At 38.5% G+C, this 27,794-nt stretch overlaps 1 protein-coding gene across 2 annotated transcripts; it reads right to left on the bottom strand.

Moving 5' to 3' along the window:
- Positions 1-30: 30 nt before the first annotated feature.
- Positions 31-27,628, bottom strand: RpL36A (ribosomal protein L36A). Of its 2 annotated transcripts, none has more exons than XM_053797128.2 (4): positions 27,491-27,628; positions 19,602-19,688; positions 7,074-7,160; positions 31-198 (listed from the first exon to the last, which is right to left on the bottom strand). In XM_053797128.2, exons 1-4 carry the CDS (start codon positions 27,491-27,493, stop codon positions 61-63), a joined length of 315 nt encoding a protein of 104 aa, XP_053653103.1. In that variant the 5' UTR covers positions 27,494-27,628; the 3' UTR covers positions 31-60. The 2 variants fall into 2 exon arrangements, with proteins under 2 accessions (XP_053653103.1, XP_053653104.1); XM_053797129.2 differs by lacking the exon at positions 27,491-27,628 and adding an exon at positions 27,249-27,402.
- Between the last annotated feature and the right edge of the window lie 166 nt (positions 27,629-27,794).

Below are 27,794 nucleotides of genomic sequence, written 5' to 3'. Positions count from 1 at the left end.
AGCTTCCATTAATTAAATAAAATAGACAAGTGGATTTTTTTTTTTATTCTGAATGACGGCTTAGAACTGGATCATCATTCCCTTTCTCTTCTTGTCTCCACCCAGTTCGAAGTGCTTGCATCTCTTAAGAGGAATCTGGCTCTTGATTCTGCACTTGTTGCATTCCATCTTTAGCACAATCTTCTTGGTAGTTTTGGCCTGAAAAGGAAAAAACATTTTTGAGTAACCATCATTAAACTAGATGAAAGATTACATGGAATCTAATCTATTGTCAAATTAACAAGTAAATGTGTGTACATTCAAAATAGTATTATAATAATCAAGGGGGAAGCACTAAACCCGGAGGATTATACAGCGCCTGGGGGGGGATGTGGAAGGCATTCAGGCTTAATTCGGGGAACTGGAGCACAGATCCAATTCCCTAAATCAAAAGATAGTAAAACCCACATTCAGACAAATGTAATAAGACTACAGTGGACCCCCCCCATTCGATATTAATCAGTTCCTGAGAGCTCATCGAATACTGATAATATCGAAAACCGAATCAATTTTCCTCATAAGAAATAATGGAAATCAAATTAATCCGTGCAAGACACCCAAAAGTATGAAAAAAATTTTACTACATGGAATATTAAGTTTAATGCAATAGGATAATAACGATAAAATAATCGACACTTACCTTTAATGAAGATCTGGTGATGATTGATGGGATGGGAGGAGGGGAGAGGTGTTAGTGTTTAGAAGGGGAATCCCCTTCCATTAGGACTTGAGGTAGCAAGTCCTTTTCTGGGGTTACTTCCCTTCTTCTTTTAATGCCACTAGGACCAGCTTCAGTCACTGGATTTCTGTCGCACAACATATCTGTCCATAGTGGCCTGTACCTCCCGTTCCTTTCACAACATTGTTAGTGTAATAGTCACCAGCACGGCTTGCAATAGCTGTGTTAGGGTGATTGTCATCAAAAAAGGTTTGCACTTTAAGCCACATTGCACACATTTCCTTAATCTTTGAATTAGGCAACTTCTTCAATTTCTCTCTCCCCTCCTCCAAAGCAGTTTCCTCAGGTCTGGCCTCTTGCTGTTCAAGATGATCTAGCAGCTCATCAGTGGTTAGTTCTTCACTGTCCTCCTCCACCAACTCTTCCACATCCTCCCCACTAACCTCCAACCCCAAGGACTTCCCCAATGCCACAATGGATTCCTCAACTGGCATAGGATTCTCAAGGTTAGCCTCAAATCCTTCAAAATCCCTTTTGTCTACACATTCTGGCCACAGTTTTTTCCAAGCAGAGTTCAAGGTCCTCTTAGTCACTCCCTCCGAAGCCATACCTATAAGGTTTATACAATTGACGATATTAAAGTGATCCTTCCAAAACTCTTTTAGAGTCAGTTGAGTTTCTGTGGTCACTATAAAGCACTTTTGAAACATAGCTTTTGTGTACAGTTTCTTGAAGTTGGAAATGACCTACTGGCCCATGGGCTGCAGGAGAGGAGTGGTATTAGGAGGCAAAAACTTGACCTTAATGAAGCTCATGTCCCCAGAAAGTCGCTCTGACAAGTCTGTAGGATGACCAGGGGCATTGTCTAATACCAGGAGGCACTTAAGGTCTAATTTCTTTTCAGTTAGGTAATTTTTCACAGTGGGGGCAAATGCTTGGTGTAACCAGTCATAGAAAAAGTCCCTAGTGACCCATGCCTTACTGTTTGCCCTCCGCAGCACACACAAATTAGCCTTGAGGACATTGTTTTTCCTGAACACACTGGGAGTTTCAGAGTGATACACCAATAAAGGCTTCACTTTGCAATCACCACTAGCATTGGCACACATCAACAGAGTAAGCCTGTCTTTCATAGGCTTATGTCCTGGGAGTGCCTTTTCCTCAGTAATGTAGGTCCTGCTTGGCATTTTCTTCCAAAACAGGCCTGTTTCGTCGCAATTAAACACTTGTTCAGGTTTCAGTCCTTCACTGTCTATGTAATCCTTGAATTCCTTCACATATTTTTCAGCTGCTTTTTGGTCCGAACTGGCAGCCTCACCATGCCTAATCACACTATGTATGCCACTACGATTCTTAAATCTTTCAAACCAACCTTTGCTGGCCTTAAATTCACTCACATCACCACTATTTGCAGGCAATTTCTTTACCAAATCGTCATGCAACTGCCTAGCCTTTTCACAAATGATCGCTTGAGAGATGCTATCTCCTGCTATCTGTTTTTCATTTATCCACACCAATAACAATCTCTCAGCATTTTCTAACACTTGCGGTCGCTGTTTCGTAATCACAGTTGCACCTTTTGCAAGAACAGCTTCCTTGATTGCCGTTTTCCTGGTCACTATAGTAGAGATGGTTGATTGGGGTTTATTATACAACCTACGAGCTGTGGCTCGTACGTTGGTTTGCGTGCAGCCAGCAGCAACAGCCTGGTTGATCAGGCGCTGATCCACCAGGAGGTCTGGTCACAGACCGGGCCGCGGGGGCGTTGACCCCCAAAACTCTCTCCAGGTAAACTCCAGGTAACCAGCTCCGACACACGCACTCCACTTTCGTACTTTGCAATTATCTCTTTCTTCATTATTAGCTACTTTTTTCTTGAAGGGTTGGCACTAGAAGCTTTCTTGGGGCCCATGGTGACTTATTTTGCAAAAACAAGCACCAAACACAGTGATAATATGGATAATATGGAATGTACCGAATGTATCCTTAGATGCGCGCACACTGGCTGGCTTGTAAACACTGGCACACATGGGGCAGTTCAGGCCACACGTGGACAAGTCTCGTACGAATCGTATCGAATACCGGGTTTTCAATCGAATACCGAGGAAATTTTTTTTGCGATATAATGCATCGAATGCCGGATTTATCGGATACCGATGCCATCGAATACCGGGGTCCACTGTATTTTGATTTTGGTCTGAAATCTTCAGCAGTACTGTACATGAGAATTAAAGGTCTTGGTCTATAAGGTAAGCAAATCTATAGGTCACATGCCTTTAAGCCCATGAAGAGCTCTAATATTTTTTTTTTTTTTTTAACTTGACTGCTTCTCATTTTCCTGTAACTTTGACTCCTATGGGCTTAAAGCACCCCCCCCCCCATGACTAATAATACAAAAGGACACCAAATAACATTCAAACTACAAACAGATATAGTATGTACATGTATAACCATTCCTCCTTAGGAGTGCAGGCACTGCATTTCCCACCTCTAGAACTCAAGTCCAGTTAATGGTATTTCTCCAAATCCCTACATAAATGTTGCCTCTATCACACTTGACATCAAACCCTAATATCTACTTATATCTACTCTGATTTAACAACACGTGCCTCCAGGATGGTCAGGCTTCTACCACTTAGAGAACTTCAACCCTCTCCTTCCATCCTATCTTGCACTCGAATATTTCTACTGCCTCCAACCTCCACACTGCAACTTTTACAACCCATGCCTCACACAAGTGTTGGTACAGCTATACTCTAGGATTTTTTTTTTTTTTTAACCGCCTTGATAAACTTTTCTTGCATACATGTCTATAACTACTTTTTTCCTGTCTATTCTTTTTGTTTACTTTGTCTTTTCATAGACCCACCTGCTGTTATGTCTGCTCCCAAATATTTCCACATTCACTTCCTCCACACTTCCAATTTAATATCCAGTACAGAACTTCATTACCTAAACTTAAATGACCATGTTCTTGTCTATATTCACTTATTTTACACACCCTCCTAAACTACAACAGTTTTAAGTGTCTTCAGAATCACCCAATACTACTCAATTCCCACCTAGTATCTAAACTCTTTTAACCCCTTCAAGGTCCAGCCCGATTTGAGAATTACTCTCTGGGTGCAAGAATTAAAAAAAAAAAAAAATTCTGATATGATAAATCTTTTTCTGAAGGTAATGAAACCAAGAGTATGAAATTTATGGAAAACTTGCGGAATTACGCTCTCATTAGGTTTGCAGTCTCGGCGATGTTTATACATTGGTGATTTTGCACACTTTTCAGCCAATTCCATTGTTCCAGTCGACGAAACTCAGTTATTTCACTAGTATTCCTTATATGTATTGATTAAGTACAAAAAACTGCCCATTTACCTATTTCAGCTACCCAATAAACTGATTCAGAAATCAGTAATTTGGCCAGTTTCACACAATTAAAAAAATAGGATCTAGAATAAACCATGTAGACATTCCTGCCACTAAAAAAAAAACTATTTCCTCTATTCATCAGTTACGTCCCCAGGCCTCTCATATATTACGCTTGCTTTCCATTTTGAATTTTTATTCACACAAAAAATAGAAGATTTACTATTATGCAGATTACTGCATTATTGTAATAACTGTGTAAATATCAGTGCATTCCTAAATGTGCATTAGACTGGCCAGTTGGACGAGTGATGACATCTGTGTTTTCTGGAATGTCGGCAAAAATCAAATATTTCCGCTACTTTGAGGTCAATTTCAAGCTACTTTCAGTCCTGACACCAATCAAAAGCACCTATTTCTGTCTTCTATTCTATCAAATCAGACCAAGAAATTGAGAATATAACACTAAAATAAACATACAAAAATACACTAAGTTACTGGTTTAAATCAAAACTACCATTGCCCCTCCCCCTCCCTCCTGTTATGTACTGTGTGCTGCAGGATTTTTTCTTTTTTATATGGTGCACACTTACCACATAGCCCCATTCTCTCATATCTAGGCCCAAATTTACTGCTCATAGCTTACCTGAATACGGCACCGACCCCAAAATGGTTAAATCTCTCTCTTTCCCAACAATCACTTTTTACATCTATATAAACATTTTAAATAACCAGCGTGACATAAATCCCTGTTTAGTGGATCAAGGAGTGCCTTAGGGAAAGGAAGCAATGAGTGACTTATCAGAAAGATGTCAGAATATGGGAGAGTAACAAGCAGGCTATTACAAGGATTGTTATTAGAACCAGAACCAGTGCTGTTTCTGGTTTATATGAACTACAAACCAGATGAAATTATCAGATGCATCTCTATTTACTAATGTAAAGCGAGCTAATAAGAACACAGATAGATCAGGATAGGGAAAAGGATAAAAAAGTATCTGAACAAACTGCAGGGTTGGTCAGATAAATGGCTGCTTGAAATCAACCCAAGCAATAAAGGTTATGAAGTTTGGGAAAGTGGCAAGATCAGACACAGTATAGACTTTGGGACAAAGGCTGTAGACCTCATTCAAAGAGAAGGATCTGGGAATAAGTATAATGCCTACTAGAGGGCTACTCAACTGGCAGCCCACAGTCCGAATCCGGGCTTCAGGAGAAAGCTTAGTTAAATAACAGCTGTTGCCACATTTGGGATCAGGTGGTACGCAAGAGCGGGATTAATACATTATTCTATCTGAATGGAATACAGTATTCTAGCATATTTAAATAGTGATATTTTCTTCCATCAATGGTAATTCATATTGGTAATTATCACTTGTGCAATGAAGTTGACTTTTTTGGCAGTTTGGAAAAAGTTTGGCCACACATGGGCTGAGAAGTCTGGCAACCCTCATGCAACTTTGCTATTATTTTAGTCTAAACATGACTTCTAGTTTTTGGGTTTTTTAATGCTCCAGATATTTATTTCCATATAAAATGATTTGTTTTACTAAAGCAGTCATATCTTTTTAAAGGAGACATGGCATGTTAAAAAAAAAAAAAAAAAAAAAAGTTTGATGATGAAAATCATTCCTTCAAGGAAGAATGGATACAGCATTATGCTTTCATTCTTCCCACAAGCATTTCTAAGCCCCTTTGCCTCATATGTAGTGAAACAACTGCATACATTAGTACTTGTCCAAGTGGACCTTTGCTCACAGTAGTTGAGCAGCCCTGGCCTACTATATCGCCAGAGACTCGCATCAACCGAATAACCTCAAGAGCCAATGCTCGCCTACCAAGTATGAGAGGTCTTCAGGAATGTCAACAAAAAATCAATTCTGGTGCTTTATACAATGTATATCAGACCCAAATTTGAGTATGCAGCATCAGTATGGAATACACACTTGAAGAACGTTAGAAAATGGAAAACGTGCACACAAAATACTCAGGAATTGATAGGGCAGACAGGGACAGGCTGTTTGAGGCTAGAAGTGTGAATCTGATGAGCAGAAAGCTGAGGCCAAGAACTAAAACTACTCCTACAACCACATACAGGTGAATACTCATGTATGGGAGCTTAAATGTCCTGAGCCTCCATTACTTCCCTCTCCCAGGAATACTTATATGAAATTGTCAGACTCCCTCAACATACTGAAAATCTCCAAGATGATAAACAATCTTTAGTTCTCACTGCAGAAGGCAGATTTAAACTAAAGACACCAGTCTCCAGCAGGGAGAAATGGATCAGAGCCTTACAAATAAAAAGGTATTGGTTTGAATCTGATTTAAAAGCACTGTAACCATTCATTTATTCAGCATTTTCAATATATGCAGTCATTGACAGCATCAATTTTCAACTAGTGACTAATTTACTATTACATTTCAGAAATTATCAACAGGAGAGCACAAGCCTATGCGAATCTTAGGAAGTTTGGGAAGGGATGGCCTCTCAATGTCAAGTACATCAGCATGAGAAACTCAGAACTCGTGTTTAATATCAAAGACCTACATTCTCCTATACATTATCTTGCCACTCACTACACATTTACTTCATCAAAAAATCACAAATCAAAATTAACATTTTATATTAAAATCTGTTGAATAACACTAACGAGAATATTTTGTAAACTAAATCAGAAAGAACCCTGCCCCACACTTTCTCATTGTCTTAACAAAGTTAACACACATGGAGCTATAACATGTTAAAAGTCAGAAGAAAAATGAAGAACTGTCAGGAAGTCTCAGAATTTGAAATCAATTCCAGGATTAACTGCTGTATTGTTGTTCTGTTTTAAGTATCCCTATTGGGAAACAAGTGTAGACTACTGAGATTTCAACCATCAATTATGGTACAGTATCAAGTTACTAAGACTTGAGATAAATTTGTCTATCAATATTCTTTAACTAGCTGGATTGGAACACAATTATCATAAACAATTAAGCATACCTTCTTCCTGAAAATAGGCTTGGACTGGCCACCATATCCAGACTGTTTCCTGTCGTAACGTCGACGACCTTGGGCAAATGCACGCTCCTGCAACACAATGGTTAGGTTAACATTAAAAAATACGTACATGTATTAATGTTGGTAGAATTACCGACAACATGTTAAGTAAAAGGACACAAGTGCAACTAATGCCACATTTTATTGCATTATTATTATTATAATCAAAAAAGAAGTGCTAAGCCACAAGGACTATACAGCGCTGCAGGGCAGGAAGGAAGTGAGGGCATCAGGTGGCAAAAGGGAGATGGATGAGTAATAGGTTACGGATAACAGCGGGGTAGTGGATGGTGAAAGGGTAAAGGGCAGCAAGAGACTGAACTAGAAAGGGCTGAGGGGAGTGCGAAAAGTGGAGTAAATCAGTCGTTGTCAAGAAGTCAATGAGAGAGTCAGGATTAAAGGAGGGTCCATCAGCAAGAAGGGAAGGTAAAGAGAGAGTAGTAGAACGAAGACGACGTTGGAGGTAAATTCTTTGTGCTCGTTGATAGAGAGGGCAGTCTAACAGAATGTGGCTAATCGATACTGGAACTTGACACTGCTCACAGAGAGGAACAGGGTGCCTCTCCATGAGATACCCATGAGTAAGACGAGTGTGACATTTTATTGCAGCATTAGTTGCACTTGTGTCTTTTTACTTAACATTGAAAAATATGGTTTACAATACTTATCTACAACCTGACATTTGTATGATCTCACCCTGTTGGTGCTTCGATTTTATAGAAAATCTAAGTTATAAGTGGTTGTACGTATATCTCTTACTGCAAGAGTTTCCCCATCAAACACTTGGCTGAGCAGTAACATGTTACACGAGTATGAATCAGAATGTAATACCATAAGTTCAATAATTAAACAAAAACAAGATTTTTGAACTACACTGCTTATACACAGAAGTGTATAAATTGTTCAACTTATATACATATAATGTTCCAGTTTAAAAACTGTAGTGTAAAGCACCCTTCTGGCAAGACAGTGATGGAGTGAATGATGGTGAAAGTTTTTCTTTTTCGGGCCACCCTGCCTTGGTGGGAATCGGCCAGTGTGATAATAAAAAAAAAAATAAAAAAATCTTTCAACTTGTTCCTCAGAATAAATTCCTAGCAAACTGGGAACTTTTCACCTGTCACACAGGACCAAGTTACCTACACAAAACTCACATACCTGCCTTTATAATTTACACACTGTATACTTAAAACACACATTTTAGCCATTAATTAGAGAATCAAATACGTACATAAATGTCGTCAGCCACAAATGTGCCATCATGGTCAACACTCAACTTATTTATAACCCTCAATTCCTGGATATTTTCAAACCAGTAGGGAATATTAAAAAAAATTTATGACCTAGCTCTTTCATTCTTTCCATAAAGTATATTCCAAAATGGGGATATAAGCTATGTAATTATTGTATGTATCAGTTAAGGAGCCAAGTGTTCCTTGCTCCCTTTAATTGATTTTTTTTTTTTTTTTCAAGCTTTTGGCTGTTTTAAATCATTTCATATTTTTTCTATCTTATAAAAAAAAAATTTAAGTATGTATTTCTCTATATACTATTTTGAAGTTTGTCAAATGTACTATTTATGAATTTTCCCAGTCATTTAGGTAATTATCTGGCTATAATTTTTTTTTTTTTCTTCAACAAGTCGGTCGTCTCCCACCGAGGCAGGGTGACCCAAAAAAGAAAGAAAATCCCCAAAAAGAAAATACTTTCATCATCATTCAACACTTTCACCACACTCACACATTATCGCTGTTTTTGCAGAGGTGCTCAGAATACAACAGTTTAGAAGCATATACGTATAAAGATACACAACATATCCCTCCAAGCTGCCAATATCCCAAACCCCTCCTTTAAAGTGCAGGCATTGTACTTCCCATTTCCAGGACTAAAGTCCGACTATATGAAAATAACCGGTTTCCCTGAATTTTTTTTTTTTTTTTTTTTTTTTTCAACAAGTCGGCCGTCTCCCACCGAGGCAGGGTGACCCAAAAAAGAAAGAAAATCCCCAAAAAGAAAATACTTTCATCATCATTCAACACTTTCACCACACTTGCACATTATCACTGTTTTTGCAGAGGTGCTCAGAATACAACAGTCTAGAAGCATACACATATAAAGATACACAACATATCCCTCCAAACTGCCAATATCCCAAACCCCTCCTTTAAAGTGCAGGCATTGTACTTCCCATTTCCAGGACTCAAGTCCGACTATATGAAAATAACCGGTTTCCCTGAATCCCTTCACTAAATATTACCCTGCTCACACTCCAACAGATCGTCAGGTCCCAAGTACCATTCGTCTCCATTCACTCCTATCTAACACGCTCACGCACGCTTGCTGGAAGTCCAAGCCCCTTACCCACAAAACCTCCTTTACCCCCTCTCTCCAACCCTTTCGAGGACGACCCCTACCCCGCCTTCCTTCCCCTATAGATTTATATGCTTTCCATGTCATTCTACTTTGATCCATTCTCTCTAAATGACCAAACCACCTCAACAACCCCTCTTCTGCCCTCTGACTAATACTTTTATTAACTCCACACCTTCTCCTAATTTCCACACTCCGAATTTTCTGCATAATATTTACACCACACATTGCCCTTAAACAGGACATCTCCACTGCCTCCAACCGTCTCCTCGCTGCTGCATTTACCACCCAAGCTTCACACCCATATAAGAGTGTTGGTACTACTATACTTTCATACATTCCCTTCTTTGCCTCCATAGATAACGTTTTTTGACTCCACATATACCTCAACGCACCACTCACCTTTTTTCCCTCATCAATTCTATGATTAACCTCATCCTTCATAAATCCATCCGCCGACACGTCAACTCCCAAGTATCTGAAAACATTCACTTCTTCCATACCCCTCCTCCCCAATTTGATATCCAATTTTTCTTTATCTAAATCATTTGACACCCTCATCACCTTACTCTTTTCTATGTTCACTTTCAACTTTCTACCTTTACACACATTCCCAAACTCATCCACTAACCTTTGCAATTTTTCTTTAGAATCTCCCATAAGCACAGTATCATCAGCAAAAAGTAACTGTGTCAATTCCCATTTTGAATTTGATTCCCCATAATTTAATCCCACCCCTCTCCCAAACACCCTAGCATTTACTTCCTTAACAACCCCATCTATAAATATATTAAACAACCATGGTGACATTACACATCCCTGTCTAAGACCTACTTTTACCGGGAAATAGTCTCCCTCTCTTCTACACACCCTAACCTGAGCCTCACTATCTTCATAAAAACTCTTAACAGCATTTAGTAACTTACCACCTATTCCATATACTTGCAACATCTGCCACATTGCTCCTCTATCCACTCTATCATATGCCTTTTCTAAATCCATAAATGCAATAAAAACTTCCCTACCTTTATCTAAATACTGTTCACATATATGCTTCAATGTAAACACTTGATCTACACATCCCCTACCCACTCTGAAGCCTCCCTGCTCATCCGCAATCCTACATTCTGTCTTAACTCTAATTCTTTCAATTATAACCCTACCGTATACTTTTCCTGGTATACTCAGTAAACTTGTTCCTCTATAATTTTTACAATCTCTTTTGTCCCCTTTCCCTTTATATAAAGGGAATATACATGCTCTCCACCAATCCCTAGGTACCTTCCCCTCTTTCATACATTTATTAAACAAAAGTACCAACCCCTCCAACACTATATCCCCCCCTGCTTTTAACATTTCTGTCATGATCCCATCAGTTCCAGCTGCTTTACCCCCTTTCATTCTACGTAATGCCTCACATACCTCCACCACACTTACATTCTGCTCTTCTTCACTCCTAAAAGATGGTATACCTCCCTGGCCAGTGCATGAAATTACCGCCTCCCTTTCTTCCCCAACATTTAAAAGTTCCTCAAAATATTCTCGCCATTTACCTAATACCTCCCTTTCCCCATCTACTAATTCCCCTACTCTGTTTTTAACTGACAAATCCATACTTTCCCTAGGCTTTCTTAACTTGTTTAACTCACTCCAAATTTTTTTCTTATTTTCATTAAAATTTCTTGACAGTGCCTCTCCCACTCTATCATCTGCTCTCCTTTTGCACTCTCTCACCACTCTCTTCACCTTTCTTTTACTCTCCATATACTCTGCTCTTCTTATAACACTTCTGCTTTGTAAAAACCTCTCATAAGCTACCTTTTTCTCTTTTATCACACCCTTTACTTCATCATTCCACCAGTCACTCCTCTTTCCTCCTGCCCCCACCCTCCTATAACCACAAACTTCTGTCCCACATTCTAATACTGCATTTTTAAAACTATTCCAACCCTCTTCAACCCCCCCAGTACTCATCTTTGCACTAGCCCACCTTTCTGCCAATAGTCGCTTATATCTCACCCGAACTTCGTCCTCCCTTTGTTTATACACTTTCACCTCCCTCTTACTTGTTGTTGCCACCTTCCTCTTTTCCCATCTACCTCTTACTCTAACTGTAGCTACAACTAAATAATGATCCGATATATCAGTTGCCCCTCTATAAACATGTACATCCTGGAGCCTACCCATCAACCTTTCATCCACCAATACATAATCTAACAAACTACTTTCATTACGTGCTACATCATACCTTGTATATTTATTTATCCTCTTTTTCATAAAATATGTATTACTTATTACCAAATTTCTTTCTTTCAATTAAAGGCTCCCCATTTACATTTACCCCTGGCACCCCAAATTTACCTACTACTCCCTCCATAACATTTTTACCCACTTTAGCATTGAAATCCCCAACCACCATTAGTCTCACACTTGATTCAAAACTCCCCACGCATTCACTCAACATTTCCCAGAATCTCTCTCTCTCCTCTACACTTCTCTCTTCTCCAGGTGCATACACACTTACTATAACCCACTTTTCACATCCAATCTTTATTTTACTCCACATAATCCTTGAATTTATACATTTGTAGTCCCTCTTTTCCTGCCATAGCTTATCCTTCAACATTATTGCTACTCCTTCTTTAGCTCTAACTCTATTTGAAACCCCTGACCTAATCCCATTTATTCCTCTCCATTGAAACTCTCCCACCCCCTTCAGCTTTGTTTCACTTAAAGCCAGGACATCCAGTTTCTTCTCATTCATAACATCCACAATCATCTCTTTCTTATCATCTGCACAACATCCACACACATTCAGACTTCCCGCTTTGACAAATTTCTTCTTCTTATTCTTTTTAGTAATCTTTACAGGAAAAGGGGTTACTAGCCCATTGTTCCCGGCATTTTAGTTGACTTTTACAACACGCATGGCTTACAGAGGAAAGATTCTTATTCCACTTCCCCATGGATATAAAAGGAAAAGTAATAAGACCAAGAACTATTAAGATAAAATCAAAGAAAACTCCGATGAGTGTGTATAAATAAAACGTGTACATGTATGTGTAGTGTGACCTAAGTGTAATTTGCCTGCAATTATTCCTAAATCCTGCTTTGCCACTTATAAAATTTTATCTATATTCTTCATATGATCAATTTATTAAAGCCACATTTTAAAAGATTTACCTATTTCCTTGCAATGAATCTTGCATCTGCAGGTTTTTTTTTTTTTCATCTGGTTGCTGTATGACCCCAGTGGGTTTAGTGCTTCTTGTTAATTATAATAATAATAATAATAATAATAATAATAATAATATTCCTTTTGGCAAGTTGAACATCCTCATGCACACACCACAAACATACATTATACTACACAACCTCAACCAGTCATCTACCATCCAAGCTCCTACTAAAATGTCTTACAAATGCCACGACAGTGTCTACCATCCCAGAGTCTTAGATTCGTTACAAATTTTTGGGGAGAACCATGGATGAATACTCAATATGGCTGCAGCATGACTGATACACTATTAAAATATATTTACAACAAACAGAAGCATAAAAGGATTTTAGAAAATTTAAGGGTCTCCTACAACAAACCAAATTTATTAGTCACAACACAGAGGCTTGAGTTACAGCATTTGTAAGGTATCTTGAGGGAGCCAGGATGGCATACAGATGTCAGGTCTGAGCCTCATGCTATTCATCTTTATCTGTACAGTACACATCGCAAGTTCTAACATGTATAATATACTGTATATAGTCCTTGAAGATACTTCTAGTACTATAAGATGATCGTTTTGTTAATAAGCAAGAAACTTGGATTGTATGAACTTTTTGTTCATACCTACAAGTCTATTGGTTATGCTCTACAGTATACATCAAAAATATAAATAAAATAATCTTATAAATCTCAAGGACATGTAAGAATTTCTCCCGACTGACTATTACCCTCCCTCATCTTGGATTCCATATCTTACAATATATTTCTTCTTACACATTCATCAAAACTTTTTTACTGTATTTCAAAAGCTTTAGTTACCGTACAATAATAGTTCATAACAGGCCAACAATCTAGAAATGCAAACTGGGAAATGTTTTAGCATCCTGGACCATAATCAAGTAACAAGTCAAGAAGGAAAGTGGTGCAAGCCAGAACAAACAATGGCAGGAGACTATGATACTGCCAAGGTCACATCAAGTGACATGTCTGTATATCCAAGTGTTTAGCATGTACCGGGAGAGGCAAACACCTCAACACAAAAACCAAGAGCCATGTCATGGGTGTGGGGTGTTGACCCTTTCACTGTCCAGACCCCTAAAATTAATACTGCACCTAGTATCCACTCTTCTGAAATGGTATAGAAGTTTTTCTGAAGGTAGTGACACTAAAAGTACGTGATTTGATGAAATGCCTAGGGAATTACACAGGCGAACATTTAGTGGTCTGGGCGCAATTGCTTAGCTATTTTGCTAGTATGCCTTCTGTTCTATTGAATAAGCACAAGAAACCAGCCATTCAACTATTACAACTATCCTATAAAGTGGAGAGGAATCAGTAATTTGGCCAAATTTTACCCAACTCAATAAGAGTTGGTCATGGTTTTTATGGTATCCCAATAACTTCTAACTTAAGACCTATTAAAAACTCATAAAACAGAAGAGGGGTGTAGAGGTGTCTTACCTGTCTTCACGAAAATCAAAAATAAAATACTTCCACCACTCTGAGCTTAATTACAAGCTGCTTCTGGTCTTGAAATCAACCAAAACCATCTATTTAGAAAGTATGTCTCCCATTCTATCAAATAATACAAAAAAAAAAAAAAAAAAAAAAGTTACAAGACCATAAAAACCATCCTAGTAACCTCCTGAAACTTACTCTATTAAACCAAACACATGGTCAGAGTTTTACTTTTCCCACCATATATTGTGTGGGGCAGGATTTTTTTTTTTTTTTTTTTTTTACACTGTGCATGCTCACCGTGCAGACCCATTCTCTCATATCCAGGCCAAACTTACCACTCACAGCTTATCCGAGTGAGCTAAGTTCATGACATAAAACTACACAAGGGACCCTGGCCTCAATGATGTAGTTGTAAAAAACAGCCACTGAAAGGGTTAAGGTAATCAAGTGAAACTGTGAAAGCCTTAAGTTAGAAAGACAAATTTGAAAGACCAGCACATAAAATAGCTATAATCCCTTGTAGAAACGAGCACGAGACAGGGAGCAAACTGTTTTACACACATTTGAGTGGGCTACAGTAGCAAATAGTAAACATCAAAAATACCAGTTGCTAAATTTACAAGAGTATGCAACATATTGCTATAAGAAGTATTAATAATTTGACAAAATGCAAGTTTATTGTACATGGAATTCAAAGTATGGGCATTTCAATGAAGAAATACTAAGACAAAAACAGGTTAGCAAGAAAAGCAAAATTTATGAAATTACAGGCATAGCCAAAATGAGAAAAGGGGCAACAAAGTCAATAAATTAAAATTCACACACTGAAGGATCTCAGACGAGAAGATCAAGGACAAAATGAGAATGCTTCCCTAAACAATGTGCACAGTAGTGTGCATACATGCTACAGGTAGAGGCTTCCTGCACCCTAAAGTGAAGTGATCAGGGCCTGATCAACCAGCCTGTTACTGTTGGTGGCATGCAAACCAACATAGAAACCAGAGCCCAGCTGGTCAGGTACTTATTTTAGGTGCCTGTCCAGTGCCTTCTTGAAGACAGCCAGGGATCTACTGGTGATCCCCCTTATGCTGGGAGGCAGCTGAACAGTCTTGGGTCCCCTGATACTTAAGTGCGTTGTCTCTTAGCATACTTGCAGCACCCTTACTTTTCACTGGGGATGTGTTGCATTGCCTGCCCAGTTTTTTGCTTTCCTAGGGAGTGATTTTTGTATTCAGATTTAGGACTAGTCCCTTTAGGATTTTCCAAGTCCGTTTAGGATTTTCCAAGTGTATGTTATTATGTACCTTTCTTGCCTGCATTCCAGGGAGTACAAATCAAGGGGCTTAAACAGTGACCTAAAAAGAAAAACGAAAGCTATTCTTTTTAAATTTAGTAATTTATGCGGAAGGGGCTAGTTGCCCCTCGTTACCAGCATTTAGATCAAGGCCTCTCAAGACGCACATGGCCACTAGGAACATAACCTCACAAATTTGTAAGGATGTCTGTAGTCATACTTTTACTACTACTGCAACTGGTAATTTGGACGTTTACTACTTAATGCTCCTCTTGCCCTCGGCAACACATTAGTGAAACTGAATCCTCCCAGGTAAAAGAAATACAAATGAAGGGTTTGCCATGCTGACAATGCTTCTGTCTTGGAATCAACGATCTAGGATTACTGTTACCCTTGATCAGCGTTTGAGCCTTGACTGGCCAAAATACCCAACATCCCTAACATTAATCCCATTTCTAATGTTGCTTATCCAGACGGCTTTCTTTTTCCATTGAAAGGTCAAGCATTCTTCATTTGACAGAGACCAATATATAACCTTAACCATCTCATCTTCCCTGGCATGTGGTTAGAAAAAAGTATCAATATATATATCCATGACCAATTTTGAGTTCTAACCCTTGCAACCTGGCCTGGGGACAGGGCTCTTCAGTTGACAGCCTGTTCAACTAGGTGGCTATTATTGGTTGCCCACTGGCCTTCATATCCATGAAAATTTGGTTGATCTGGAACTTGGAGGTAGCAATTCATATATAAATGATACAAAATATCCAGTGAACAGAACTTGCTCAAGTTCCTCGATGATTCTGGAACAAGTTGACAGTATAAAGCTTAAAGCTCCATGTGTAGTGAAATGTACACAAAATCCTTTCATAGCACAATTCTTAATATAGCATTTCCGAAAATCAGAATCTCACCAAATCTTTATCCAAACTTTTTAACTCTTCAGGGATTTGTCCGAGCATTCACTTGGTAAAATTAGAGAAACATTTGAAATCTAGCTAGATCCTGCGGGAAAAATTTGGCTTTCACACCTACGATGCATCGACTGTTGTAGAAGTTGGACAAGTCTGTCTCCCTGGTGTACCCACCTATATGTGATTACAGGGGTCGAGTCACTCCTGGCCCACATGATGCAGTTTTGTGGCCACATCCCGTACCAGGCACCCCAACAGAAATGAAATTGTCTGATTTTATTCTGTTATCCTAGGTTAAATCTACATAGTGTGCTTCTTATGTCCCATAATGTATGTGGCCTAAAGACCATTATAAAAAAATGTATGCATGTCTGAACACAAAACCTAAAAAAAAAATTATTCCAATTCTCCCTCTCATGCTCATCACTCAATATTTTGAATCTTTTCATCACCCCACTTCATCTCTGCCCAGTAAACAGACTCCACCACTGCCCACAAAAATACAAACGATTACAATAACAACTCACTGCTCACAAAAAACTTCCCACTACATACTCACATGGCACATGTGCATCTGATTTAAATTTACTAACATACAGTACATCACTACAGTCATACGCAATATTCAATTAACGCACACGTAAGAGAAACTTTTGATACAGTTTCTGTAATAAAGTTGGTAGAATTACCGACAATATGTAAAGTAAAAGGACACAAGTGCAACTAATGTGACATTTTATTGTGGCAACGTTTCGCTCTCCAGGAGCTTTATCAAGCCATTACAAACAATACATGGACACAGAGGGTATATAAAGGCTCAGGGTGAGGTGCAATACTAGTGGTAGTAGTAGTAGTGACAAAAGTTGTAGTAGTAGTAGTAGTAGTACAATATGGTAGAGCAATTAATTTGTACATGAGTAAAAGGATATAAATGCTATTACTTGGGTAACATAAAAATAGGTTGGACAAATATAGGTGATGAAAGATTGGATATCAGATTGGAGGGAGAGAGTATGGAGGAGGTGAATGTATTCAGATATTTGGGAGTGGACGTGTCAGTGGATGGGTCTATGAAAGATGAGGTGAATCATAGAATTGATGAGGGGAAAAGGGTGAGTGGTGCACTTAGGAGTCTGTGGAGACAAAGAACTTTGTCCTTGGAGGCAAAGAGGGGAATGTATGAGAGTATAGTTTTACCAACGCTCTTATATGGGTGTGAAGCATGGGTGATGAATGTTGCAGCGAGGAGAAGGCTGGAGGCAGTGGAGATGTCATGTCTGAGGGCAATGTGTGGTGTGAATATAATGCAGAGAATTCGTAGTTTGGAAGTTAGGAGGAGATGCGGGATTACCAAAACTGTTGTCCAGAGGGCTGAGGAAGGGTTGTTGAGGTGGTTCGGACATGTAGAGAGAGTGGAGCGAAACAGTGACTTCAAGAGTGTATCAGTCTGTAGCGGAAGGAAGGCGGGGTAGGGGTCGGCCTAGGAAAGGTTGGAGGGAGGGGGTAAAGGAGGTTTTGTGTGCAAGGGGCTTGGACTTCCAGCAGGCATGCGTGAGCGTGTTTGATAGGAGTGAATGGAGACAAATGGTTTTTAATATTTGACGTGCTGTTGGAGTGTGAGCAAAGTAACATTTATGAAGGGGTTCAGGGAAACTGGCAGGCCGGACTTGAGTCCTGGAGATGGGAAGTACAGTGCCTGCACTCTGAAGGAAGGGTGTTAATGTTACAGTTTAAAAACTGTAGTGTAAAGCACCCTTCTGGCAAGACAGTGATGGAGTGAATGATGGTGAAAGTTTTTCTTTTTCGGGCCACCCTGCCTTGGTGGGAATCAGCCAGTGTGATAAAAAAAAAAAAAAATATAGACTGGATAGAGGCAGCCTGTTTCAGTGTTCACTCTCTGTAATGTGCTTTGTGTAGTATAACAGGAGAGACTATGTGATGGCAGGGTTTACTGTTTTCAGGAGGATTCCACAGGGTATAGTGTAAACTCCTGTGGAGGCTGTGACAAGATTTACGTAGGTGAAACAGCAAGAAACCTCGACACCCGCCTCAATGAACACATTTACGCATGTAGGAACGATAACTTGAACAACGCCTGTGTACAACACCGAAATTCCACCAATCATCTCATGAAATTCAGAGACGCCCAATTAGTGATCAAAGAAACTAATTTCCGCAGACGCAAGTGCCTCGAATCAGCACTGATCGCCGTTTCGAATACAATTAAACAAAACAACGGCAGCTTCATCATCTCTGAAGTCTTAGCAAGAATCCTCCTGAAAACAGTAAACCCTGCCATCACATAGTCTCTCCTGTTATACTACACAAAGCACATTACAGAGAGTGAACACTGAAACAGGCTGCTTCTATCCAGTCTATATTTGTCCAACCTATTTTTATGTTACCCAAGTAATAGCGTTTATATCCTTTTACTCATGTACAAATTAATTGCTCTACCATATTGTACTACTACTACTACAACTTTTGTCACTACTACTACTACTACCACTAGTATTGCACCTCACTCTGAGCCTTTATATACCCTCTGTGTCCATGTATTGTTTGTAATGGCTTGATAAAGCTCCTGGAGAGCGAAACGTTGCCACAATAAAATGTCACATTAGTTGCACTTGTGTCCTTTTACGATACAGTTTCTGTCAGACTTGGATCAAAACATGGTCATAGATTTGTCTCCTAAATAAGGGTTATTTGCGTATTGTTCCAGCCATTATATTGTAACTTATTCTCTGCAATAGTCATAAATGGCACTTCAACTGCCCAGTCAATCAAATTAGGTGTCTTCAAAGTTAGCATCACTGGCCCCATTTTCTTCCTCATATATCAATGATTTACTGAATACCACAGCATCCTTAGCTACGGTTCTCTGCTGTTGACAATACAGTAGGACCCCCGTATCCATGGGGGATACCTTCCAAGATCCTGCCGTGGATACTGAAACCGTGGATAGTATCAAACCATACTATATGTAAGTCCTAGACATATCTATTATAAAGTTTTGATAAATTATGCACAATAAGCGGAGAATTATCACTATATGACAAATTACTATTTTGAACACGAAGGTAAATCTTTCATTAAATACACACATCAGCCTGCAGCACGAACCTGTGTACAGCCACAAGGAATGTGTGGTTGACAATGTGACAGGTTGCATGACAAGTAGAGTATTATCCTTCAACCACAGTACTCACCTTGGACTTCTTGTACTGGGAAACTTTATGTGGTTGATGCTTCTTGCATTTCCAGCAGAAGGTATTTCGGGTCTTGGGAATGTTCACCTGCAAACAAGAAGCCATTTGAAACACAGTAATTTTATATGCATATACACATGCACACAAACATTTATAGGGCCTGGAGCAAAGTTTCGACTCCTGCAACCACGTAACAGGTGGGCATGCGCGCTCACACATGCACACATTTCTTTTAAATATTCATATACAAATCTTCAGTAATAATCAATAGGAGCAACCTGTATAGAAAAAACAAAATGTGCTTTGAAAGAAGTAATGTCAATGAATGTAATGATATGCTTATCTTATGCTGTCTTGAACACCAGCTCCAAACAATCCCGTAAATATTTATATTATCATATTTATATATTTGTGCAAGTATTCTCCTCCACTTCAATCTGGGGTGGGTGTCTGGAAGCATTTGAAATGGACAAGTATCAGGTAGCTGAGGTTATATCATACAGGTGCTCTTTGACTAATGATGGGGTTATGTTCCAATGAATCCATCACAAGTAGAAAATAATGTAAGTTTAATATGAATATAGGAATAAATAAATGTTATAGGTAGTAGGTTGGTAGACAGCAACCGCCCAGGGAGGTACTACCGTCCTGCCAAGTGAGTGTAAAACGAAAGCCTGTAATTGTTTTACATGATGGTAGGTTTGCTGGTGTCCTTTTTTCTGTCTCATGAACATGCAAGATTTCAGGTACGTCTTGCTACTTCTACTTACACTTAGGTCACACTACACATACATGTACAAGCACATATATACACACCCCTCTGGGTTTTCTTCTATTTTCTTTCTAGTTCTTATTCTTGTTTATTTCCTCTTATCTCCATGGGGAAGTGGAACAGAATTCTTCCTCCGTAAGCCATGCGTGTTGTAAGAGGCAACTAAAATGCCGGGAGCAAGGGGCTAGTAACCTCTTCTCCTGTATATATTACTAAATGTAAAAGGAGAAACTTTCGTTTTTCCTTTTGGGCCACCCCGCCTCGGTGGGATACGGCCGGTGTGTTGAAAGAAAGAATAAATAAATGCCACTGAATAAGTAAATAAATAATTACTGTAACTAAATACCAGTACTTAAAAGTAAATAAATGAATACAAGTTTATCCTATCAATAATTGTACAGTACTGTACAATACAAAAAAAAAAAAGTTTCACAGTACTATCACACCATTGTAAAGTTGAAATATTGTAAGTTGAACCATCATAAAGCAAGGAGCATCCGTGTGCACAAACTCTGAATTATCCTTTTTCCTGTCTCTTCTTTCTGAAGTGCAACATGAGCACCTAAAGTCATACTTGGAAGTCAAAAAACAATTAAACAGATTACCGAGGCACGGTACAATACAGCCTCTCCTCACTTAATGACGAGGTTCTGTTCCTAAGACTGTGACAGTAAACGAATTTGTCGCTAAGCGAGGAGCATACTATAACAGTAGTGGGTTTGTGTCGACCATCTTTGATATTGTTTTAATGTCACCTTTGCACCATTTATAACATTTTTAGTATATTTTTAAATGTTTATACAGTATAAACCTTGGCAATAAATACCGACAAGTTGGTTTAGAAAGACATGTAAGCAAACACTGACATATTTATTAGAAAAAGTTTCGGTCCTGGGACCTTGATCACTTCTAACATACCTCACTCTCCACCTATATATAATGTCTTTCTACCTCTGTATGTTAAAAGTGATCAAGATCCCAGGACCGAAACGTTTTCTAATAAATACGTCATAGTGTTTGCTTACGTGTCTTTCTAAACCAACTGTATACTGTAATAAACAGAATAGAAGAAATCAGCTCTAATACACATTATTTAGGTATGCATACTGGTCAGAGACCCTGTTGTAAGTCCGAGTTGCCAGTAAACAATTATCTCACTAATTGAGGAAAGGCTGTACTAGCTTTCAATGTTTCCTATACGAAATACTACTGGTCATTACCACATTAGTGGCCAATGATATATCCACATCACCTACAAGTGTGTCACGATCTAATTCTAACAAAGCTTTTATAAGGTGACAGTTTGGAACAAGGGAAGACAGTGATACTGAGATGCTAAAGAAAAGAAAGTTGACTGTTCAATACAGGTCAACTATAATGTAGATTTAATCAAGTCAAATAAACGAATCCCAGGCATATGCAGCATTTTTTCCAAGAGTGAATAGTTACTTTATATTTTGATCAGGGAGAAGCACCAAACACATAGGCAGTCACATAATTCTGAGAGAATGGGAGGCATTCACGTTCGATCCAAGGAAGATAGGCAAGTCCAGTATCTTGTACCAAGAATCCTTCACCAGTGCCAAGTTGCCTCCCTTGAGAGAAGTGGACAATAAATTGATAAAAATTGTCAGTTCTGCAATGAATTAGCTGCAGTACAACATTAAATGATGACCAAGATCATTTCTGTGGCAAACTTGACATGTATGCATGGCATGGAGAGGATCTTTTTAGGGCTTTGGTTGCCAGTTCAGTAGAGGGTGCTGCAACCAAACTACCAGGCTATAAACTGAGGATAAGCAAGTTTATTTTGGCACAGGTACACACAAGTACAATTATCATACATAGTGCAAATTACCCCCCAGGTTACAAAAAAAAAAAAATTTAGAAAGTGGCTTATCTACACTGGGATCCTGGGTTGTGCAGTACCGTACTGGCAAAATGTCGAGGGATTAAGAACAGAAAAAATTACAGTACTATGTAGTACAGTAAAACATACAGCAGTTAATAAGAAATTTCATAATAAAGTTACTAATAAGAACAAAGAGTAGCTTAACCCCTTCAGGGTCCAAGGCCAAAATCTGAAGTGGTGCCCCAGTGTCCAAGAATTTAAAAAAAAAAAATTAGTTATTTTTTCTTATGAAATGCTTGAGAATCTTTTTGTGAAGGTAATAAAACAAAAAGTACGAAATTTGATGGAAAATTGACGAAATTATGCTCTCGCGAATTTTGATGTGTCAGCGATATTTACGAATCGGCAATTTTGCCGACTTTGACTCCCATTTTAGGCCAATTACATTATTCCAGTTGACCAAATTCTTAGCTATTTCACTAGGATTACTTCTATTCTATCGACTGAGCACAAGAAATCGCCAAATCAACCGTTTCAACTACAAAATAAAGTGATCGGAAGTTGGTAATTTGGCCAATTTAACACAAAGTTCAAAATATTCCAATTTCAAAATAGGGTCCAGAATAAACAAAGTAGGTATTCCTGGCACTAAACTAACATTTCTTCTGTTCATCAGTTACATTCTGAGGCTTTACAAATAGATTCCATTTTGATTTTTTATTCACATAATGAATTTTTATTCACACCAAAAAATAGAAGATTTACTGTTATGCAATATTGTAATAATTGTATAAATATCATCACCATATTTGTGAATGTATATTAGACCCACCAGCTGGTGTGTATTAGACATGTGAGATCGTTTGTTTACTCTTGAACATCAGCCAAAATTTAACATTTCTGCTACTTTGAGCTCAGTTTCAAGCCATTTCCAGTGCTAAAACCAATCAAAATCATCTCTATTTCTGTAATATGTCTTCCATTCTATCAAATGAGACCAAGAAATTGCAAATACAACTATAAAAAACATACGAAAAAACACTGCAAAGTCGCTGTTTTAATCGAAAAATCATGGTCTGCTTTTTATCTCATTATACACAGTGTGCTGCAGGATTTGTTTTATGTGGTGCACACATACCACATAGATGTATTCTCTCATATCTAGGCCCAAATGTACCACTCACAGTTTATCAGAGTGAGCTGAGCTCATGACGTAGATCTACGGTTTGGATCCTGAACGTAAAGCCGTAGATCTACGGGACGGACCCTGAAAGGGTTAAGAGACAGGGTGAAGCAAAACTTTTCTTAACATCTAACCAGAAAGCAAAATCAAATGCACCACACTACACAGGAATACTGCAACAAGTAACCAAGATCTGGTATAATTTTCAAAATCTTAAGCATGCCTACCCAATGCTACACAAATAGGTACACTAATTAAAATAAATGGGTACAAATTATTCCACAATAGTGGGTCTACCTGGAGGGCATTCCGGGGATCAACGCCCCCGCGGCCCGGTCCACGACCAGGCCTCCCGGTGGATCAGGGCCTGGGTAAGACTAGTGTTAAACCTGTAAGGACCACATAGCACAGAGGTGGTTTTTAGTTATGAGGGTATGGATTACTTCAAGTGGGGGTTAGTGTGGTTGGAAAATTAACATCATAACTGGTGCCATAAATCTGTTTGTTAGAAAAATCATAGAGGAAGTCAGCATCAAAGGTGGGGGAGAGGCAACAGGGGTTCCACCTATGTCAAGTCAAAGTAAATGTGTACAGGCACTGCAAACATCCAAGGAAAATCTTGTGTGTTTTCTAACAATCTTAATATGTGGTGGGTGAACTATCAAAGCCACTTGACAGGCCTCGGCAGAGTGGCGATGGCATCTTTCTTTGTGGTATCCAAGAGCAAGTCGTTTGATCAACTCAAACATGTGAGAGCAGATTCTCACACCTGTCAAAGATGAGAAGATAGCCAGGAGCCTAACTGTGGTTTCATGGAAAATAATTTGTACTCCAGCTTGGACCAGCACTGTTACCATCAAGTCTAAAGCCTCTGGAACAGTACTGGAAAACAGTCAGAATACTGGAGTACCCTGTATAAGGTTGGCATGTGTTTGTTACCCTGGACGTCAGTGTGAACGGGGATCCAGAAAAAAAAAAAATGCTATTACAAAAAATTCTACATAACCAATGCTGTAAAGAATACGATGTGATGTGAACAAGTTATATTGCTTGTAATCCACTGAGAATCAGAAACTACAACAAATGAGGTAGGCATGGCTGCAATGTGTATAATGGCAATGGGAATGGCTCAAGCATCAAGCAAATAAACAAGTGCTTGACTGCAGTAGAGGCAGTTATTTTTTTCAGTTATGAAGTGCACTTGGTGTATAAGCATGGCAGTATGTGATGGGATCCACTTAAGCTATTAAATGGATTTTAAGTTTTGAAGTGGGAATTACAATGTCTGCACTTTAAAACCAAGGTGGGGATGGTGCCATTTCATCAAGCTGCTGGCTCATCATTTTCATGCTATGGAATGAAAGTTTAATGTTTTCTATTTTTGAGTCATCCTACCTTAGGGCAATTTCTTATAAACAAAGATATACACGTTAAGGAACCCCAAGAGAAGAACTTGTGAAACCTTCCATTAATTTTAACTATGAACTAATATCTTTGTATGAATAACAATGTTGTGCTATTTGTTTCATCTCTGCACAAAAACTTGCATCCTACCTCAGTTTGTTAAAATCAACATAACATATTGAGCAAGACCAGCCTAAATTCAGTCAGTATATTCATAAAATTTTTATTGTGATATGTACTGTATTTTGCAAGTCATATGCAAAAATGAATAAAAAGAGTAAAACAATCACTGCCAAATCAGCCATGTCAGTAAGCTGCAGAATGAAACTAAGCATGTTATATATACAGTATAGTATCTAAATAATCAATGACCACAAAACTGACCAAATTTTCAAGCCACCAACATCAGCGAGTTATCCAGGCTGTAGATTCTGCAACTTAAAATTAATTCAACATAATTTACATTGATTTTAGAATATGTTAAGCTAGTGCTTGCTCAATCTTAATAAATTTACAAATGGCAGAATACCTTGCCATTAACAATCGGAATTTTCCTGACCAAACAATAACTTGGTAACGTCAGTGAGATAACTAGCATTAAAAGGCTCTCGAAATAAAAAATGGCAAAAAATAAACACGCAATGAAAAATTAGTGCTATATCAATGAAAACTTAGTAACACTTTATTGGTTAACAACTGCATTATGGCATACAATGCAGAAACACTTGTGGAGCAGCAAGATCTGATTGTCAAGAGCTGACCAAGATCTATGGCCATCCTATTATTAAAGAACAAAACACGTGCAACATCTGCAAAATTTTATCGAGGAAACATTTCACCAACCAGTGTGTTCTTCAGTCCAATACAGAGAATAGCAGCGGAAGATGAGGAGTTTGCGGTGATCATTCCCTCAGCCTAGAGTCTTTTACAGTTATTCTCCATACTGGACTGAAGAAGTCACTGGTTGGCAAAACATTTCCACAAGATTCCCAAATGTTATATAAGTCTCGTGCTTCAATTTGTCATTTTTAAAATCATGTCCTATTATTATTATACTTAAAGAGAAATGTTAAACCCATTGGAGGCAAACATTGCCTGTGGAATAAGAAACAATCAGATTAAATCCCAGAGAGTGTGACAAGTCCCATTCCTTAGATCAAGAGCCTTTAACCAGCATCCAGGGGCTTTCCTTGAGAGAGGCACAGCAGTCCTAGAAGCACCAAAGGTAACATGAAGGTTTTTAACTAAATTACACATTTGGCAAAACATAAAAAGCAACTGGAACATGTGCAATATGCTCCTTCACACCTGTTACTGCTACTTTCTAGCAAATTGAAATTCTTAATAGTCAAAACATTTTGACATACATTCATTATTAATTCATTAGTCTTAAGGTAGATGTATGCTTGCCCAAAATGCTCTGCATAACCTGGGGCTTTCCATGCACAATATTATTTATACATCTATTCCTGTATTATATATCATGTGGAAACAAAGTTGTATTATATATCATGTGGAAATAAAGAATTTGATATGTTAAGAACTAAACCCACAGGGGTCGTACAGCAGTGCCAGACACACGAGCTAACTGCTCGAGATATATTTTACACTATCCTATGGATATTAAAAGAGTAATATTTCCTGCCTAAAAATGGTAAAGCAAATGGTAATAAAAGATAACTAACGAATAAAATTTTGATGAATTTTCTAAATCGCCAATGAAAGCATTAATTGACCTATTTTGTATTTGCATGAAAGCATAAAAAAGAACAATAAAATAGAGAATTTATAAGGTACTACAACAGTAAAAAGGTACAAAACACATTATTTAAAATACAAAATTAGAAAACTGGACTCTTAGTGTAGGGCAGCACTACAATATTATAGTTCTTAGTTATGGAATTAAAGCATTTTATAAATGTGTAATTTAAATTCAAAAAAAGGTAATTATAAGTCAAGATAACAATATTGAAACACGAGGTTGTCTTAGCCACTTTGTACAGCATTATATTAATAGTCTTTAGTTATGAAATTAATGAATTTTATAAGAAAATGTACTTTAAATTAAAAAAAAGGTAATTAAGTGATAACTAAGTGGAGATAAGAATAATGAAGCATAAATTAGGTGAACATGAGGCGTCTCAGTCACTTTACATACCAATATATTACTAGTCTTTAGTTACGAATTAAAGGATTTTAAAAGTAATTATATAGTCTAAATTTAAAAAATGTAATTAAGTAACAATTACAAGTGGAAATAAGAATAATGAAGGATAAATAAGGTGAGCACGAGGCTGTCTCAGCCACCTAGAGTCAGCTGATCACAGTAAACAATTATATTAACTAATTTTACTCTCGTTAAACAAACTCGAAGACTATTTCTGCAACAATGGACATGTAGTGGCGACTCCATTGCACAATTGCATGCAACATTACCATAGTTGTGAGCGGTGATAGTGAAGAATATGAGAGAAATAACTTAGTGAGCAGCACCAGCACCCTCACTCACTACACGTAAACAAACCACCGCACCTGCGACTTTCGACCTTACGGTTCACCCACACCGCGCTCTATTTTCAACCATCACAACCCACCGGGGTAGTTAACCGCGGCGCATTAGGGCCAGAAGTGGGCATGAGTGCCGTGGCTACCCAGCGGCGGGTCTCCCGCACACCTACCATGGCAGCGGAGAAGGATTGCGGTGGATGCGCGAGGGAAGACGAGAGCGTCGAGGGTCGATGGTGGCGGCCGCCCTGGAAGGAGCACCGGACGTGCGTTCATCTCGTCACCAAAATGCTTCTCAACTTCACCTTAAATATCAACAAATATCAAAATATAAGACAAAATTAACATTTTCCCGAGAAAGTCGCAATATTTGGAGTCATCGCAGGTATTAATTTGATCTAAAATAGAGGTAATAAAGGAGATATAAGGGAATAAGAGAGGTTGTGACGTCATAGGGGGGCGGCGGGCGGGCAGCCA

This window comes from Cherax quadricarinatus, chromosome 79, assembly GCF_038502225.1.
Source record: "Cherax quadricarinatus isolate ZL_2023a chromosome 79, ASM3850222v1, whole genome shotgun sequence".
Lineage (NCBI taxonomy): Eukaryota > Metazoa > Arthropoda > Malacostraca > Decapoda > Parastacidae > Cherax > Cherax quadricarinatus.
This window is presented reverse-complemented; position numbering and strand designations above follow the sequence as displayed.